The sequence below is a fragment of the Diachasma alloeum genome, unplaced genomic scaffold (assembly GCF_001412515.2).
Source record: "Diachasma alloeum isolate Michigan unplaced genomic scaffold, Dall2.0 Dall_scaffold_00199, whole genome shotgun sequence".
Classification (NCBI taxonomy): Eukaryota; Metazoa; Arthropoda; class Insecta; order Hymenoptera; family Braconidae; genus Diachasma; species Diachasma alloeum.
In genome coordinates this window covers 2,311,669-2,331,013 of record NW_021680364.1, presented here as the reverse complement: position 1 = coordinate 2,331,013, position 19,345 = coordinate 2,311,669, and the positions used below count along the sequence as shown (strand labels likewise).

General features: G+C 37.2%; 1 protein-coding gene across 1 annotated transcript in view; it reads left to right on the top strand.

Moving 5' to 3' along the window:
• Nucleotides 1-19,345, top strand: part of LOC107035547 (protein sickie) — a 127,897-nt gene that overhangs the window by 82,359 nt on the left and 26,193 nt on the right. Inside the window, exons 10-15 of the mRNA XM_015253017.1 lie at nucleotides 2,869-3,204; nucleotides 3,300-3,530; nucleotides 3,825-4,239; nucleotides 5,066-5,207; nucleotides 6,451-6,680; nucleotides 7,070-7,221. Coding sequence (XP_015108503.1) covers nucleotides 2,869-3,204; nucleotides 3,300-3,530; nucleotides 3,825-4,239; nucleotides 5,066-5,207; nucleotides 6,451-6,680; nucleotides 7,070-7,221 — 1,506 coding nt within the window. The remainder of the gene's footprint in view (nucleotides 1-2,868; nucleotides 3,205-3,299; nucleotides 3,531-3,824; nucleotides 4,240-5,065; nucleotides 5,208-6,450; nucleotides 6,681-7,069; nucleotides 7,222-19,345) is intronic.

Genomic DNA, 19,345 nt, shown 5'->3' with positions numbered 1-19,345 from the left:
AGAGAGAGAGAGAGAGAGAGAGAGAGAGAGAGAGAGAGAGAGAGAGAGAGAGAATGACAGAAAAAAAATAACAGTGCAGGAGACGGTACGTGACACGCGCGTGTTGAATTCGCGGAAAAGTCGACCTAAATATTTAACAACGCACTTCAGCCGTGCCTTTTCACATCGCCTCATTTTCTTAATTATTCTCAAGTGCTTTTCCACCGGGGGTAACTAAAATAGACAAAGTACTCTTTTCGCGGTTTTCTCAATTTTTTTTCTTTTGCTGAATAAGAATGCACGAATTTCCCGAACGAGCGTTGGGGAAAACTCTGGGGAGAAAGGGTCGTTGCCCTCGACTTCCGCTTAACTCCGGGTATACTCCCTCCAATTTCCCGATTACGCGCCCTCGTGCAATCAATATACTAGTTCTCTAGTACAGCACGTATATGGGCAGCGTTGGAACGACGGTTCCAAGGCTCAGAATGCAAAAAATTCGGTTTTAACGATTCTGACAGGAAAAGGAATAAAATAATCGGGAAAATGACAACGGGAGAGGAATTACGTTGATTGGGGCTTTCCATGACATTTTTTTGCGTCTGGGGATGGAAACAGAAGGGAAAATATGAAATTTGTACTGGGGAGGGATAAATTGGAATATTTTTAATCGCCAATAACCCGACAATGGCGGAATGTAATTTAATAAATGGGTTTTTTTCATTTTATTTTAAAAATTCATCAAATTACTTGTGGAAACGAGTCAGATATTTCGCAACTTTTGTTCTGTAGTACTAAAAAAATATTCAATATTTTATTCTGATACAAATTCATGGATAACGGCTGTAATTTAATAATTTCGCATTATTTTCTAACAACTGCAATTTAATAATCCGGATCGTTTTTCAAAAAAAAAAAAATGCCCCGTAAATTAATCATCAATTCACAGAATTGAATGAAGCCTATTCTAATGTTACAGTAAGCTTCACCATAGACATCAAAGCGTACTGCCAAGTTCCAAGCGTCACGCACAAAAGAGCCCCCCGAAAAAAAGCCAACATTAAAAATCATAATAAAACCTCGAAAAAATGGTTTAGACTGTGAAATCGGCTTATTTTAACAGCTAGCCTGGGCCCACACTCGAGAGGTCTCACAACGTGGGAAAAGTTTATTGTTTCTTTCTTCTCCGTGCCCTCTTTTCGAGACCCAAAGAAGCCAAAAAAACCCAACCCATCGAATGTATTTTTTTCTCCTGCTGAATGAAGCTGGAGACGCTTTCTTTGTTCCTCCACTCTCCAACTAATTTTCGCCCCCAAGAAATTCGAGTGTGTGTATACACGATTTTTTTTTTCGCGTGTGGCCGTTCCGAGTGGCCTCGGATATTCGACCCTACAGCAGTGAGTCACTGCGCAGAAGAAAATGTGGGCACACCCTCCCTTCGAAACGATAACTTTGGTATACGCACCCTCTTACGTGCTTTTTCCATCTGAATCATGAGGCGGGTGGGAGGGGGACGGGGGGAACCCGTGTGCCCTCGTGCTCGAGAATCGATAGCCGTCCTGTAGAACGAGTCCTTGACCCAGGTCGACCACTTCCCCTAGGTGTAGCACAACGTCAAACTCATCTGAGTTAATTAGAAATATTGGATTCGGTGGGGTTTGCCGGAGTTTCATTGGAGAAAGCAATCCAAATCTCGTAAAGAGGATTGATGTTTCGGGGGTATTTATAAACGCATATTGATGGGATATTTTTAAAGTCATCTCCTTCATCTCAGGATGAATAACTCAGGTTTTTTATGGAGTTTTTGAAGTATTTTTCGGAAACAAATTTTTTTGAATTCATTATCAATGAAGATTTTGTGTATTTGAAGTTTATGTTGAGAGAATAGATAAATTGATTAGTATTTTTGAGGAGAGTGACATTGCATTCGATTAAAGAGGACAGCATTGCACATTCGAAATATTTAAGCAGCTGAAGACGAAATTTCCTTAATTTACTTGAATTTTCAATTAAAACAAGAATATTTAGGACCTATACGCCGAATTCTCGATTAATTAAACATTCATGAATATATTTGCGTAAATTTTCCTAATTTATTTTCATTCACTCATCTGAGTTGACCAGAAAAATTGGATTCGGAGGAGTTTGCCAGTTTCATTGGAAAAAGCAATCCAAATCTCAAAGAGGATTAATGCTTCATATGTATTTTCAGACGCATATTGATGGGCTATTTTTAATAATCAACTTTTTCACCGCAGAATGAGTGCCTGCGGTTTTTTATGAAGAGTTATTAACGGCTGGTAGGGGAATTTAGGGCTAACTAATCTGCACTTCGAGTATTTGATAACAGATATTTATATTCATGAATAATCAAGTGGCGCAAACATGTGCTTCGTTCCCAAATTAATGGTGATTAAATATTCATGGAGAGTGGGAACAATTAGAGCGAGAAGAAATTAAAATTTATAGCTGGCGAATATCAAACATAAAATATTTGACATATTTTTTAGTTGATACTGTTCATTTCCCAGGATTATCTCCGAGTCGGGGAAAAAAATCATTTACTCAATATATTATAATATCATTATATTGTCTCAAATTGAATTAATTTCTCTGCATCTTCGCAAAATAATTGAACTAAAATCTGGTTTCAATGACAAAATTCCTTGAAATTTCAGCCTAAATTTTGTGGAGAGACAAGAATTCCGTGAATTACTTGAATTTTTAACAAAAACGGATTTTTGGTAGCAAATTACGCTAAATTTTTGTAGTTTCTGTCAATTTTACGATTTTATTCATTACATCTCAGATCAATTATAATACACCCTGTTGAAAAAAAAATGAAATTTTCTGAACTGTTTAAATAATGAACCGTTGCAATTAATTTTGTAGAGGGTGCCGGGTGGTGGAAGTGTGGTTGTGGGGGGTGGCGTCAGCAGTGGATCGGCCACCCCCCAAGGTACACAGGCAAACAATCTAGTTTACCGTGTCGTGAGCTCGAGGCATCCCGGACACCATTCGCACGTGAAGAAATCGGATAGTTCGCAGCAGACCGAGAGCACAGCATTCAAACAGCAGCAGCAGCAGCAGCAACAGCTGAGTAACAACTGTTCTTCCTCGAATAATAGTAACAGCCAACAATGGAAGAAGTACATCGAGGCTGGAGCCGCAAGGGAGCGAGACAAGGAGACAACGCCATCGAGTCCTAGTCCCTCTCGACGATCTCAGGTAAATCAATATTTTCACACATTATCTCCTTCATTCCCTGGAGGACTTCGTTATGCTGATATTGAGGTTTTTACGACGTGTGTCTTTGTGCACAGGAGAAACACAGGAAGCAGACAATGGCTGAATACGCGAACGGTGAGAAACCGCAGAAAGTTTCTTCTGGTACGTCAACTGGCAGCAGTAGTAGCAAGGTCAGGGGTGTGCCGCAGAGCTTTGGCTATGTCAAGAGACACAGCGCTGGCACATCACCCAGTCCCAATGGGGTACAGAATGGAAGCAAGGAGGGCACTAGAACTGCACAAGTCAGTGCTGTACCTCGAACTAAGGTGAGATCATTATTACTCGATTATTTGATTTAGTCAAATAATAAAAGGATATTAATAAAAATAAAATTATTTATTTATCAACAGCGAATGCTTAAAAAAATGATAATTTACGCAAAATGTAATTTGAATGACGCTGAATATTCTCGATTTTTTTTTTCAAATTTTTCTCACGCAATTAAATTGACTACAAATTTAACTGAACTCCAAATCAACAAAAAAAATTACAATTCTCTCCAATTGAGTAGTTCCCTCAAAATTCTGACTAGCTGGATTAAAATATTATTTTTATCCCAGGTTAAAGTGTCCGGAGGCACTCAAACATGCACAACAGAGCTCCAAGCAAATTCCTCAAACTCGAGTCAGGGCCATCACTACAAGAGTTATAGTCTAACTGGCCCAAGTGCCAGCCAACTGTCCCAGTCGGTGCGTGATCGTCTGATGCTTGGCTCCCAGAGTTTACCGAAGGCAGGGAGTCCTGAGTTTACTGCCCTCTTCGCAGCTGCCCATCACCGCGATCGCAGCGGTGCTGGAGGACCAACGACCTCGGGCTTCTCACCTCGTGTGCTCAAACCATCAGACGGCAGTCTAAGTGACACCTGCAGTAATTACGCAGCACCCGATATCCAGGGATATTATGCACCCAACAGTCCCTATTCCACTTCTTGGATGAGACACAGTAACACGTACACGCCGAGTGGAAGATCCCAAGGTGAGATTTTCATTCTGCCTTTCCATATTTTGTTATAATTACTGTTGATTCGATAGAAATTTGCATTACGTATGGGTTAAAGTCTATTTAATCATTTTCAATTACCAAATTTTCCAAATGGTTTGAGTTTTTAGTTGGAATTATTTCTCAATACTTATTACTAATTATTTAATTATTTGCTAAATAGATTGAGTTTTCAGATTGAATTTTGCAGCATGTGAGGCCATGCAGCAATTATTTTTAACACAAATTATTCATAAAAAACGTCGGAATTATTTAATGAATTTTCTTTGGAATGGAAACTACAATGTTTTCTTAAGAGTCAAAACGTAAAATCAAGCCCAGACTTCAGACAGTTTAGAGTAAAATTAAGACGTTAATTAACTACAAAATACAAAATACTTAAATATTCATAATCTAAATATAGTTTTATTTTTTTCACCAATGTTTTCCACTTTTCAATTCTCAAACAGTAACAAAAACATTTTTATAATCACACTACAACAATGCATTAATCAATTAAACAAAATTAAATAACACTAAATGCATACTTGTCAGTTTTAGTAAATCAACAAAGCTCATTTCATTAAATGCACCTAGACTCATTGAATGTTCTCAATTACTCTGAAAATCTCAAAGCATTTTATTTCGCCTCATTGCCTCATTAGTATAAATTACCCTCAATTAGCTAGTCGATGAGATGTTAATTCCCCCTCGATGCATTAATTACGAGAAATCAGTGTAAAAATAAGATTTTTCCATTTTACCTGATTCGTGCGAAAAAAAATCGAGATTAATGCAATTTCAAACGGCTATTTCCTTATAGGTATGGGTCTCTGCGAGGCGGACAGCGTTGAATCTTTGGGATCCCATCGAACGAGTTTGACCCACGCTCTCCTCTTAAAACACCAGCGAGACTCAACAGGCTCCCCAGCACCACCAAGGCTCAATAGAAGTAATTCCATCAGGTGAGTAACACCTCTACCATCAGTATCTATCTGGTATTTTTTCCTCTGATCAACTGGTGAACAAGAGAGTGTCTTGAAACATTATGTCCCCTTTTAACGTACAGGATAATTCTAGATAAAAGACTAACTACTGACACATGATCAATCCACTTCATCGTATTTATTGTTATTCGTTTGAGAATTATTTTTTATTTGTTTAAAATGTTTTGCTCATTTAACACTGGAAGAAATAACTTTAACACGTAGACTTTAATGCCATTTTAGCCATCTCAGGGACAGGACTTTCCCAAGGTATAGAGTTACGTAAATGAATCAAGTTAATCACACGATGTTGAATTTTACTGAATTGAAAATAACAGTGATGATGATTTTTATGCATTGGTTACACATTGTAAAGGCTTATTGTTACCACAGTATACATAGAGAATAATTCGTGTGTTTGGGTTTTTTTTTCATCTTTCTATCATTAAGTTGTGCTCACGATTTTAATTGAACAAAATTGATGGATGAATTGTCGGATTATTTTGAGAAATCTTTCATGTTTTAGATTGTGAAGTGAGAATTCAGTCAATTTTGGCCAATTTAATGATAATTATATACTTGGAAATTTATTCAGCTGTGAAATAGTAGAATGTAACACCAAATATCTTTTTGAACTTTTTCACATATTTTTTTGGTCAAAATTAATTTCTAAATTTGTAATTTACAAAAATTATTTATAAACAATCAGTGTTCTATTCTAAAAATCATTTCTTCCGATTTTTGAAAGGTTTGACTATATTCACAATTTTATCAGAAATTAATTTCCTGCAAAATAAGTATAAAAATAATTTATGAGAAAGTTTGAAAATTTTCAATGATTTATTTATGAGAATGAAATATTAAAAATTTTTTGTAGAATTATCTCATTAAGAATTGATTTTATGGAAAATAGTCAAGCGATATTTTCACTGGAAATTTCCTCAGCTACAAAAAAAAAACAATAAGAAATGTTGACTTGTTACATTTTACACTTCACCGCAGGATTTATCCTGATGTAAGTACTATCGCCAATCTCTCTGCTTAAAATGATGAAAAAATATCTTTCTCTGTGGACTTATATTTGAAAAACACGTACATGAACAGCAGAACATCACCTACACTGGCTGAACCTCTTCGTCTCAAGCTTAATCGTCCTCTCGATTTTACCCACCAAAAATCCCCCTAGTATTTAATCATCCCTTCCATTTTGTTGTTCTCGAAGATCAACTAAAAGTGAGAAGATGTATCCGTCGATGTTGGCTCGTGGCAGTGGTGCATCGTCGTCAGTTGGTGAAGAGGGTATTGGCATTACTGGTGAGCCGTACTACAGTGTTCCAGTGGGCTCAGCAAGCTGTGCAGGTCAGCATTGGTCTCAACCGACTTCTCCAACCCCAACCCATGGATCGAGACAACCGCCAAATCTCTATCAACACGTCCACAAAGATGACGACAGTAAATATCACGAATTATTGACATTATAAATGTGACCCGTTATCCCCTCCCTGTTTTTTGAGTACCGCCAAGCCCACGAGGGGAGAAAAGTTGAGGAAAAATTATGCAGAATATCTCGGAAAATGTTAACATTATATAATGAAAAGTAATTGCAGAAGGAAATGTCATTCACGTTTTCTGACGTGATTTTTTATGGAATTCGGGATAAGTTGTATATTTTCCAGGCCCTTGTGGTGCTTTTAGTTCAGTTCACACAGTTTATAGAAAAAAAATTCTCAAGGTCCCGACAAATCCATAACCGAGAACAGATATCCAATTGCTAATTCAGGAATTGAAATGAACACGACATTGAATTCACACTTTGTTTCGCTTTCTCTCAATTTTTGCAGTTCACGGTTCCTCAGTTTCTCTTGTATCGACCGCAAGCAGTTTGTACAGCTCGGCTGAGGAAAAACATGCCCACGAAGTGAGAAAGCTGAGACGAGAGCTCCAGGATGCACAGGAAAAAGTTCATTCCCTGACGAATCAACTGACGACTAATGTGAGTAAATTTCTCATTCATGGGATTAATTAGGTTGTTACAGTGGGAGATGAAAAATGGGATTAGGTGGGGTCGTAAAGATTGTGGGCTGGATGCAATTGCGATTCTTACAAATGGATTTGTATTTTTATTCGAGATTTTTCTCGTTTTCACTTTATCTTTCACGTGCGATGAAAGATGATTGCAGATGTCCCCCTGGGAAAATTACTTGATTACTGGTTTCACGGGGAAATTGCGTATTTTATTCACTAGGAATGATCTTGATAGTACAGTCGTCAAATGAGACAAGTTAATTTCTGAGAATCTGAGGGAGATTTCCTGTGGAATTATCGCCTTTTATTTATCACTGCTATTGATTTGAAGAGGAGAATCATTTTTTATTTGGGAGAAAGGATCTGCTTAATCAATCCGTTGACGAAAGGTGCTATTCACTAAATAATTAACACTCAATATTGAATCCTTGAATAAACGCACCGTTTCTCTATCAAAAACGAACTTCACATCAAATTCTGCGATTTATTCAATTATTCCGGGTAATAAATATCGATTCATACATCATGATAGGACTTCATCATCCGCCACATGATAACCACGAATTAATACATTTCCAAGGTTTATACTCGGAAATTTACTTGATTACTGATTTTATGGGGAAATTTATGTCCATTTAACCGAAAATAATGACGATTAATCGATACGTTTCCAAGATTTATCCTCACCGTCACGATTTTCATGACTACTAAAAAAAAACCATCAATTCTCCCCCAAACGAGGAAACAAAGGTGATGCCATCACTTCCCTGAGACGAAACTCTAACAAAAGGTGGAGTCCCCCCTCCCCCCGAGTTTGACGTGTCGATCCCCCATTAAAACTCCATTCTCGAAATAATTAACCTCCCCCCAAAAACTTTGTATTTCTCCAATCGCGATGTGTGACAGGCACTCCCATAACTGAAATTTCTGAACTGCCCTGCACGAAAATAAAAATAATTACTAATTTTTTAACTAAAGATGAAATATTATTATTATTATTAATATTATACAATAATAATCACAATGTATTATATATTATATATTAGAATATAATATATTATAATAATATATATTGTTATTATTATCAACACTATAAATAATTATAATAGTAATTATTACTAAAAAATAGTTAAATTTTTATATGAAAAACGACAGTGATTTTTCCTTGAAGCATTGGTGACCATAAAAGGGGGTGCGTGCGAATTGTTACAGCTGTCATTGACGGTCATATGACACATTGAAATCTCTACTTGCCATATCGATTTCGATCTCTAATAAAGACATAAAACTCGAAAAACGCGCCAAATGTGCATCGAAAATGGCCCTGATGCTATTGGTAGCGATATAGAATTGTTCAATCCACCAATAGCGCAGTAAGGGCCAGCAGTATATTCTCTATCCAATGAAAGTCCCTCTTCGCACCATCTGCACGATCCAAGCGTGGAAGGGGATCCATAAACTACTGGTTGGGTCTGTCGTCAGTTGGCGCCGAGACGCGCAGCGCAGCGCATTCTCCCCACACCCGCGATCTCCTGCATTTTTCAAATTCAAATTTGTTTTGTTCAGTTGTCACTTCATTAAGTTTCATTTAAACCCCCGCGCGACCGGCGATCAGTGACACACGAGTGATTTAAAAAACGGTGAAATGTTTGTAAATTTAATTGCAGTAATAAACAACAGTGAGATCAAGTGCATCTGGTAATTATCGTGACTGAAAACCCTTGTCGTGATGATCGTCATCACGACGAGGAAGTTATTTTGTACGACTACAGGAGTTTATCATTTATTCAGCATAACCACCGTCAATAAACCATAATTGATGAATAATGCAGAATAAAAATGGGAGAAAAAAGTCAAGGAAATTGCTGGTTCACCTCGGTGGATCGATAATCTATGGGTTTCAGTGCATTGGATTAACACTCTGGTGTCAAATTTTTTATCAGAGAATCCTTTTGCTTCATCATCTTATCTATGACTGTGGGCTCTCGAGATTGTTGTTATCAGTGGGCTTGTCTACCCTGGGGCTACAGTTTTTTGGGAAATGGCATCGTTTTGGTTTGTTTTTGTGATCGGTTGCGTGGAGAATATTTTGATATGTATTTGTATTGTTAGAAAAAATTGAAATTTCGCTGAAATTACGCTGCATCTTCAATTAATTGAATATTCAAGAATATATTCACATGAAATTTCCTGTTTTTGATCGATTCTCATCGAAAAATTGAGCAGTTCCCAACGATTTAAAAAAAAAATTGGATTTCCAACGTCGGAATTCATTCGAAATCTCGGTAGAAATAAAATTTATAGAAATTTCCAAGAGATGTACCGGGAATTTATCGGAATAACGTATCGCCATCAATGTCGTCACGTCTCTACCAAGAAAAATGGAATTTTCCCGTTTGTCACTTTGAGAAATGTCGGTTTCTCGAGAAGAACTCATTACATTTTCTTTAAAAATCCTGATGATCCGCTCGATTCATGATGGATGGCTACGAGGGATCAATTGATCAAACGCTTATAAGGAGAATCATCTCCCATGGAACACAGGTAGTCACACAGTAGCTAACTTGCGTGACTCTGCAAGTTCAGTGTTAGAAAACGTACCCTGTTTTTACCGATTTAGTTCACGTAGGTGGGGTTTACGTACGTGAATAGATTTTCCCCAGGTATTACCGAAGTGTCGTGTACTTCAAGGATATTCAAGTACTTCAGACTTTTTTCAGTGAAAAGAAGTTTCAGTTTTCAGGAGAATATCCGTTATTTTTGTATTCAGGATGTTTATTCAAAACCATAAACACTTGAATTTTTCTTTTCACTGATAGACAGAGTTATCTCGTCCATAGGCGTCAGCGTGAGCCATAAAACTCGTCTTCGCACTGGAGCTTCATGAGGTTAGCATTCCGTGAAAATGAATAGAAATGGGGAAAACTCAGGGGATTATTTATTGGGGTTCTCTAAACAGGTGGGGTTTTCTCGCTTTCCGGTGAAATCTAAACACTTTAAACAATTTCCATCATTCATTCGCTCAAAAAAATTTCGACGTGTTGCAAAATCTAAATTTTCTCCTGAAAATTCGTTCAGTTTCAAGTTTTCATTTTTTGTGTTTTTGATTTACGTAATAAATCGTCGAAATATAATTTTTTTTTCACATTCTTTCATTTTTCTCGTTACAATATTCTGAATAAATGAATCGAAAAATCTAAAAAAAAAATTAATGTAGTTGATTATTACTAATTGTCAAAAAATTCTCCAAAAATATTAATTTTCTGGAAAAAAAATGAGGCAACGCTTTCGAAATTTCAATGCGATCTCTCGAAAAAATTTCCAAGTGTACATTGTACTCAGTAAAAAACTGACGATCCAAATCGATAACTTCACCAGTAGTTCCCCCCGATTACATTATTACTAGCACGTACACCAGCAATTGTATAAATAGACAAACGAATGTTGAAGAAGGAATGAGATAAATGGAAATGGGAACGACTGTGACAATGAATTGCCATGATAACGCCAATTAGCTTGACTCCTCACGTATCTATACAAAATGAGAGAGAAAAAAAAAAGCCCATCGATATTATTGATAATTTATTCTGTTGACTGTTGGGCCACCTCTCTCTGGTGGGAAAAACGTCTCTCGCATTTACAGGCACGTTTACACTGGGCCCTCGGTGCAATCGGACAAACGGCTCTTGAAAAAGGGACAATGGCCCCCACAGTGTTCTGTGCACGCACGTTTTCGTGAGTCCCTTTTGCCCTCTGGGATTTATGACCCCCTCCCCCCCTTTCCCCACCTCTGGCTTCAACTTTCTTCGGTTAAATCACGGGGATTTACAGTCGTTTATGTTTGGGGAGTGGATGGACAATCGATTGGGACAAAAACCTTTTTGGAAATTATTTACCTTCGGGGCTTTTCGCGAGTCCGGGGACTGGTCATTTCGGGTTATCATATATTTGAAGAGACACATGTCGGGTTGGGGAGTTTATGATTGGAGGGGGTCTTTATTGGAGATTTGGGGAGGGAGGTTGATCATTTTGGTGGGAGACAGAGAAAAGAATTTCTAGTTTTCCGATTTAAGTTATTGGTTTCAAGGATATTTCAATCACCAAATTTGTCAATTAAATTGCGTGAGAAAATTTTGAAAGGAATAATGAATATTCAGCGTCATTCAAATGACAGTTTTTACAGAATTTTTCTCAAGAACTTGAGAACTGAAGAGAAGACTCATCGGTCTAAAATATCTCTTGGGAAAAAAATTGAAGGAAAATTTCCTAAAATCCTTTTTTCAGGAAATTTCAAAAAAAAATCTCGCAATCTCTATCTCCTCAAATCACATTTTCCAAACCCTGACATCAACCCGGCAATTGTTATTGTTTTTCCAATAACACGTTCTCAGTCTTGAGCGTGTGAGTCCCTCGTCTCCCATTCTCTCCCGCAATTTGCAATTCGATGGAAGCCTTTTAACATACAAACGCCGCGCCCCCCGTTATTGAAATTCCTTCGACATAATCCAAGAAACCATAAATACATTGCAACAAATTTATCCGCATTATCAGTGGAGAGAAACTCAACGACAAAAAAAACTGTGTCGAATCGCGTCATTTTCGTGACGAGAAGTCATTAATAACGCCATTCCCATCAGTGTTATTTTGCTCATGAAAGTTCAATCCCCAAAATGGTCTTCATTGTCGGTGCCTTAACAAGCCTAGTCGTTGCCCACTGGCTCGGTATCATTATTAATATTTCAACGAAGGTAAATGCCGCCGTGTTGCCGTCAGCAGTTCATTTTTAAAATTCGTCTCAACGCTTTTCTTCTCTCTTGTCTCCCTCGTTCCGTCTCAACGTGGACAGAATCTCAGAGGGATTAGTGGACAAACTCCGGAGATTGTGCGGGCTCTACAAGCCTCCTTCGTCCTTATCCCCCGACACTAGCAATTTTTTTTTCTTTTTTCCATTTTAATTCTCATTCTTTTATGTCTCTTCATTTTTATCCTCGTAAGCAAGGATTATTCTCTCGTTTCCGGAAATGTAGGCGGCCTTATTGCAATTGTCTGAGCAATCATTCTAAACGATTGTGAATACTTCGCCTCCAGATTACCCAGCTGACATCATTTCTGTTTAACATTCAAGATTATTGAGCGAGAAGTCGACGAGATTGAAGGTTGCATGTTGTGTTATTCGAGAGACTGCAGTGTTAAAAAATTTTGGCTGATTTTCAGGAAATTTGTTCATTGAAAAATCAACTATTCAATTGATTTTCTGTTCGAATTATCTGGAAATCAATAAAATACTTTATTCAGTTCAATTATTCCCCGAAAATTTCAAAAAATCAGGGAAATTCAGGGAAAAGTTAAAAATTCATGGCTTTTTGTTTCTAAATATTCAATCAAGTTCTGAAATTTCATCTTTCAGATAACATTATTGCAATTTTTAATATTATTACGTCATTAGAATTTTCACAAGAACTCCAGAAACTCTAAAAACTCGTAAAAATTCAAATGTTTTATGAAATTTTTGACGAAAATATTGGAGTGTTTGCTAGACTTGAGAAACATGAAATATTAATTCATCCCTGGGAATTAATGGCCGAAGGAACCCGCGAAAATTCAGTTATCAACAGCCAAGAATTAATGAACTCTTGGACGAGGAATACGTCGCATCCACTTGGCGCTGAGTTACCAGAAGAGACAAAAGGCATAAACGACGAGTAGTAACTTTTAATAAGCAAAGGAACGGGATTGGCCGAGTCGTTGGCTTCAATCAAGAAAATACGGGGTCTTTCGTTGCCTTTCCATATCTCCTCTATCGTTACGGGTTTGTCTCCAGCCGTCTGTGTCCCCCATCGAACGTAGCGAATTAAAGTCAACCAAAGGGGAAAACAAGATGAGAAAACAACGCGGAATCATTATTATCCGAGACATATGCCGTCATTATCGAGGACGTGCCTGCGGCTTCACCTTGACGTTCACCATTTTTTTTCACTCTCTCGTTATTTTTCTATATTGTTAAATTTTTTATATTCAAGGAGGTGGAAGAAGAGTCCCAAAACTGACGACAGTTTTACTAATTTGAAATAAGACTATTGTTTTTGTTTACGAAGTCGGTGAGATTTGAAGACAACAGTGGAATTGAAGGTTTTGAGTAATTTTATTGAAAAATCAGGGGAAATTTAGACGAAATTAAAAATTTCCTAAAAATATGTGGATTTTTACGAGTTTTCTTGAATATAATAAATCTGTTGCCCATTCTTTGACTGCGATTCATGGAAAAACGACTGAATGAATTCAATTTATTCAAATTGCAGAATATTCTCGAGTTTCCGAGAATATTTTTGAGATTTTGACAAATTTTGGAGAAAATGTCAGGAAATTCTTGGGTTTTTTTAAACAATTTAAAGAAACTCTCCGGTTTTCGAAAAAATTCGAGTACATTTTCAGTTTTACAGAAAATTGAAGAAAACCTTTGACTTCTAGAATTTTCTGGAAAAGTCGAAAACATTGAGATGTTTTTTTTCATTGCAGAAAGTCTCAAAAAATTCTGATATTCAATTTTCTTTTATTCCGCCCGGGCGAAGTCGGGCCCGGCAGCTAGTTTAAAAATATCTTTACCAAAATCATTGTATTTTCTACAACTTTACTTTTATCATTTGATCATTCTCTACAAGAGAACAACCTCAGCACCTCAATCATCCCCCAAATAATCCACATTTATTTCCTCCCAACAACATAACGAGAATTTCGATGCACTCTCATTGCCCCCAAGTACAAAAGCCCATAGACCAAGGAGATAATGTCAGAGTGCGAGTGACATCTCGCCACGCGGAATGTACAAAGTCCCCGAGAATAAAAAAAAATCCAAAAGAAAACGTCAAAATGAGAGATAGAAGAAAGCGGGGGGGAGATGCGTCAAGTGGATCCGTGGAATGGATGTTAAGGGAAAAAGTGGACGCGAGCCTCCGGTGTACGAGAGACACGCTCGGGTTTCTTTGCGGATTTCATTTCCAGACGGATTCCACTCGCGAGAAGATCGTCTTCCTGTGACTTCTTGTCTTCTTTCAGTTGTACATTACAGTTGGTGGATGACGCTCAATGGTTTCAGGGTATTGGTTGAAATTCCTCGACCCCAGTGACTTCCGTCGCTATTGATTTCTATCGGCTCTGGCTGTTGCCCCACGGGAGGAGACGTGACAGATAAATTGATTGAGCATCGATAAACGGATATTCGATACGTGAATGAGTTTCTTTTGAGATATCATCTCGTTTCCGGTTTTGTTGGGTAATAAAAAATACGGTGAGAGGATAAATATACGAATTTCGAGGGCAGTCGGGTTTTTACAGGGGCGAGAAATTATTTCTTGAAATTGATGGAATTGTTTCTTTATGAAATTGAATTTTCATTAGTTATTTGCATATCAGCCCATTGGTGATGCATTTCTCTGGGGGAGATTGTGAGGCTGGAATGTATTCGTGAATAATCATTGTAATGAGTGCATTCCTCTGGCTCCCACTATCAAAAGAAGAAAATAATTCAATTTTTAAAAAATTAAAGCAAATATTTTATAAGCAGTCAAGTTGGGATCATAAAATTGAAAATTAAATTCTTTTTCACAATTCCGTTTGGCTTTTATAATCAACTTGTGATTTTTAATGATTGATTAATGATGATTTTTAAATAAAAAACCTCGTTATCGAGATAATTTCCCAATTGACGATTCTGTTTCTAAATCAGCTAATAAATTTGAATTTTTCGATTCCCCTCAGAATGAAATTTCTACCGTTCACTTGAACCTCGAAGACATCTTCATAATACTCAATCATGACTCAGGAATTCCTACGAATGATTAATCATCGCTACTAGTTTATCCTCGGAATATTCCCCCCCAATCGAAAAAAATTAATTGACCCCGGCCATCCGCTTTTCGGTTACGTCCCACCAACAGCGATACATCCCCCGCATATTTCCCATGTTCGCAGTCTTATTATCGCGGCTAATCCCCCCAATTCACATGACTCCATAATCGTGGATGACAGTAAAAAAATCAGCAACAAAAGAATAAGTAAAAATACCGATCCTTCAATTTTGCCTGGAATATCGTCGTAAATCCGGTAGTCCTGCGCCCTCAGTGAATTAATGGACAACAAAATGGCAATAAATGACGCGTTAAACTGTAAAACATCGAGGAAACCTCGAGAACTGGTTAATTATCACGAGTCTTGCATTTTCCCCGAGTAATTCGACTTCGGAAGAGTATAAAAGTGGTTGAGGTAGAGGCCCCTAGGGTTTTATGGAGTTCCTAGGTGCACACGTGACGATCCACGATATCATCTTCAATTTACTCCCCCTCCAAACCCTTTGAGTACTAGTAAAACCAGACCTCCCTAGACTTGCTATACGTATCCAATCGTTTTCTTCTTCAGTTACAGAAGCCCCCGTTCGCTCATGACCCGCATACTTCAAACCCAAAGCCCCCGCAGGGGCAATCCTCTTCCTTCTTCTCCCACTTTTATTCATCCACCGGAGTGTTTGAATCCTGAGAAAATTTTCGTTCACCTCGAGAGTGTTATTTCTTTATACCTAGATACTGACGATGTCTTCACGCCTTGTGCCTCACGAAGAATACACAAGTGGTTTCGAATGATAAAACTGAACCGTGTCAGCGAAAAGCGGACGTCAGTGTCGGAAAAAAATTTTCTATTCTATCTTTCCACGTTTCTGGAGGTGATGAGAGAATTTGGGAAATTTTGTGGAATATTTTTGAGATTTTTTCCAGTCTGTAGACAAATTCTCCAATACTGTAGCTGTTCACACTTTGACATTTTTTTCTAGTTCATAATTATGGAATTATCTCGAGAGCGAGGGGTTTTGGGGACAAGTGTTGTAACACGATTTTTATAGGAAATTTTCTGAGCTTCAAAAATGGTTTTCTGGTGTTTTTAGGTGAAGGCAATGTTTTTATGACAATTAACGATTAACGAAGATGCATTAGATGCATTAATCTGGAGGAGTTAAAAATTGGGAATTGATGAGTCGAATAGTTCCACAAACATTCAATTTATTCCGTAAATCAATACATTGCACTAATAATATTTCGTCTCCAATTTAGTTGGTGAATATTTTCGGAACAAATTCTCAGTTTTTTTCTGCTGTTCATCATCCCTCCAATAAGATGATGAACATTCGAGAAAAAAATCAATACCATTCCATCGACTGCGGTTCGATCGTCATACTGCGGGCAATTGATTGATTTGCAAATTCCAATTGTGGAACCAGAATTCATTGACCTCTGTTCCATTTCAATTTCCATCGCTTCTGCTGCAATGGATGATTAATGAGGTACGATTTTTTCATCATTCCTTCTGCAATCATGATTGAATGCGGAAAAAATCCGACCGAGGAATTTTTTACTGGAGAATTGCGCGTGCAGGTTCCCAATGGATATATTTTATGATTCATTGCTGGTGAGGGTTTTATTCTCGCTATTTTAATTACAAAATATTTCCTCCTGCTCATTTTCTGTGAATATTCTCATGTCGAGAGTAGGAAAATTCTTATCAAAACATTCAAGAAGTGAAAATTTTTTATTCTTGAATTAAAATAATTGGAGAATTAATTTTATCATTGAAGATTAAAAATGTACGGAAAAGTCAATGAGAACTTTCAATTTTAGTTCAATTATTCCGTGAAAATTCTGGTATTCAAGTGATTTAGGAAATTCTTCTTTTTATTGCTAAAAAAATTTGTAATTTCGTTGAATTTTCAGTGAAATCTTAAATTTCATGATTGGCTTCCCCTAAATCTGCATCAGTGTCACTCATTATCCACGAAATGTCAGTTTTTCTCTGACAGTGTAATTATTGTCCATTCAATTTAGTGTTCATGTTTATACTCCGTGTCCCGGAGATGACACGATTATCGCCGAGAAAAAATTCCGGTGACATCCAAAGTGGACAAATTGATATTGTGGACGAAGACCAGTTCTCATTCATTCTAATGTATTCATAATACAAATCACAGAGGACACGGTGCGTTTAAAACAGGTCTTGCGGGCGGCGTCATGCCGCTCGTGTTTTGAAATGCGCGTATGACGTAATGCTCTTGGGGTCCTGTATTTTTTTTTTATTCGACAATTCTTTTTCTCCTCCATTTAATTCTATGCACCTCGTCTCACCTGTCCTAATGCGAGTAGGGAGTGGAACGCAGTTCCAGCCACGCGAATTTAGAGACGAAATAATGTGTTTGTTGGCGGCGTGGAAAATGCCAGAGGAAGAGACATGGATTCTATATTTAACGATTAGCTAATAGCCACAACATGGTATTCACCGATTTTAATCGCGATGGAGCAACACTAGAATGATTTATTGCATGAAAAAATCGTTATGGATTACTGATATTTTTTATGTTGTAATGGGGAGTGATCTAAGGGGAAATAGTACTCAGGGAAAAGTATGTCCACTGTTGGAAAAGAATTGAAAGTTTAAGACTGAATTTGTGAAATTTTATTTTTACTGAATATTCGAGGGAATTCCACATTTTCTAATCTTCGTGGTTTCAATTAAAACGACAATATTGAGTAGCAAATTATGAAGAATTTTTAATAGCTTGAACATTTAAGGGTATAGTTACCTGAATTTTTTTATTTCTATTAATTTCTGTGGAATAATTGAACTGACGTTCAGTTTGCATTGTCTTTTCCCTGAAATTTTGAATTTTCAATGACAAAATTCATTAAAATGTCAGTGGAGCCATAAAAAACATTCATGGAAAATTTGTTAACTGCAGGAATGACGAATGATCGCCGATTTTATCGTCAAAATTTTCTCCGTATGGGATAAACGGTCACAAGGACTTGAATTCCCTGATCTAATATCACCTTTTAGTATCAGATTTGATTTACTACCGAAGTGTTGGAACAAGAATGAGTTGATTTAACATCGAGGTCAGGCTAGATGAATATCTATCGATCTAATAGAGATGATGAAATTTTAGAGAGACCTTTTCTGCTTCACAACACTCTTGAAGAATAGAATTTTGTGAATAGGGTAGTAGTAGTTCTCAGAAGAATGATAATGAATTCGACTTTGGGGGAGGAAACCTGTGCAATTATAAGTTTTAGTTATAAATAAGACGAAAATTTCAAAACTCGATTGAAATTCAGATTGAAAGATGAGTATTCAATACCGGAATGAGTGGATTATTAAATTATTTTATCAATTTTCTACCGAAAGTAAACTATTTTTTTTTTATTTAAAAAATTTTTTAAATGAAAGCTGCGATGTTCTACTGAGATGCAGTACTTTTTGCCTCTGAATTTGATTAGCACTTCTGAAATCCATATTCTGTCACTGGAAACCAGAACTTTTTTTTCCCCTGCGAATGAAATATAAAACCAAAGTTTTTGTCAGTACAAACGACTTCCAAATAATTCGCCAAAGCCAGTATTTCTCATTCCCACCGTAATAAAATCAAGCACATCGAATTTCCCAACCCAGCAAAAGGACTCTGAGCGTCTCAGAGAAATGAAGCAGAGTCCAGAGGCCACATTACACATCCGCCACTCACTTTACGCTTATAAATCACTCGCTGAGACATTGTTCACTTCCGTTGTGAGCCCTTGGGAAGGAAAACGAGGCGTCAAATCGTAGGTTTGCGAGCCGGAGGCTGTGAGGAGTACTCGCGAGACGCGTGAAAACGACACAAAGTCGCCCAACATGGTTATCTCCATCGTCCTGAGACACCATAATCGGTAATAAACTCCGGTATGGGTTTTGTTATTTTCACTGTTTGTGGACAATACGGGTGTAACGTGAGAGAGCCGCAAGGACGATTTATTTCCCGGGTAATCGACCTCAGCTCCTGAAGAACCGTTCGACGGGTTGATCTTATTTGACCATATCAATTCCTGTATCCCGTTCATCTGTGGGATTATGCTCATTTTTTTATAAGATAATAAGATTAAGAGAATTAGATCTCTTACTGCTCATTTTTTCTTATTTTGAGAAAAAAAGAAATTCAAATTAATTTTGCACAGAATTATCAGTTTTTTAAACATTTTTTGTTCATAAATAAATAATTCAAGATGTTACGATTCCGAACAGAT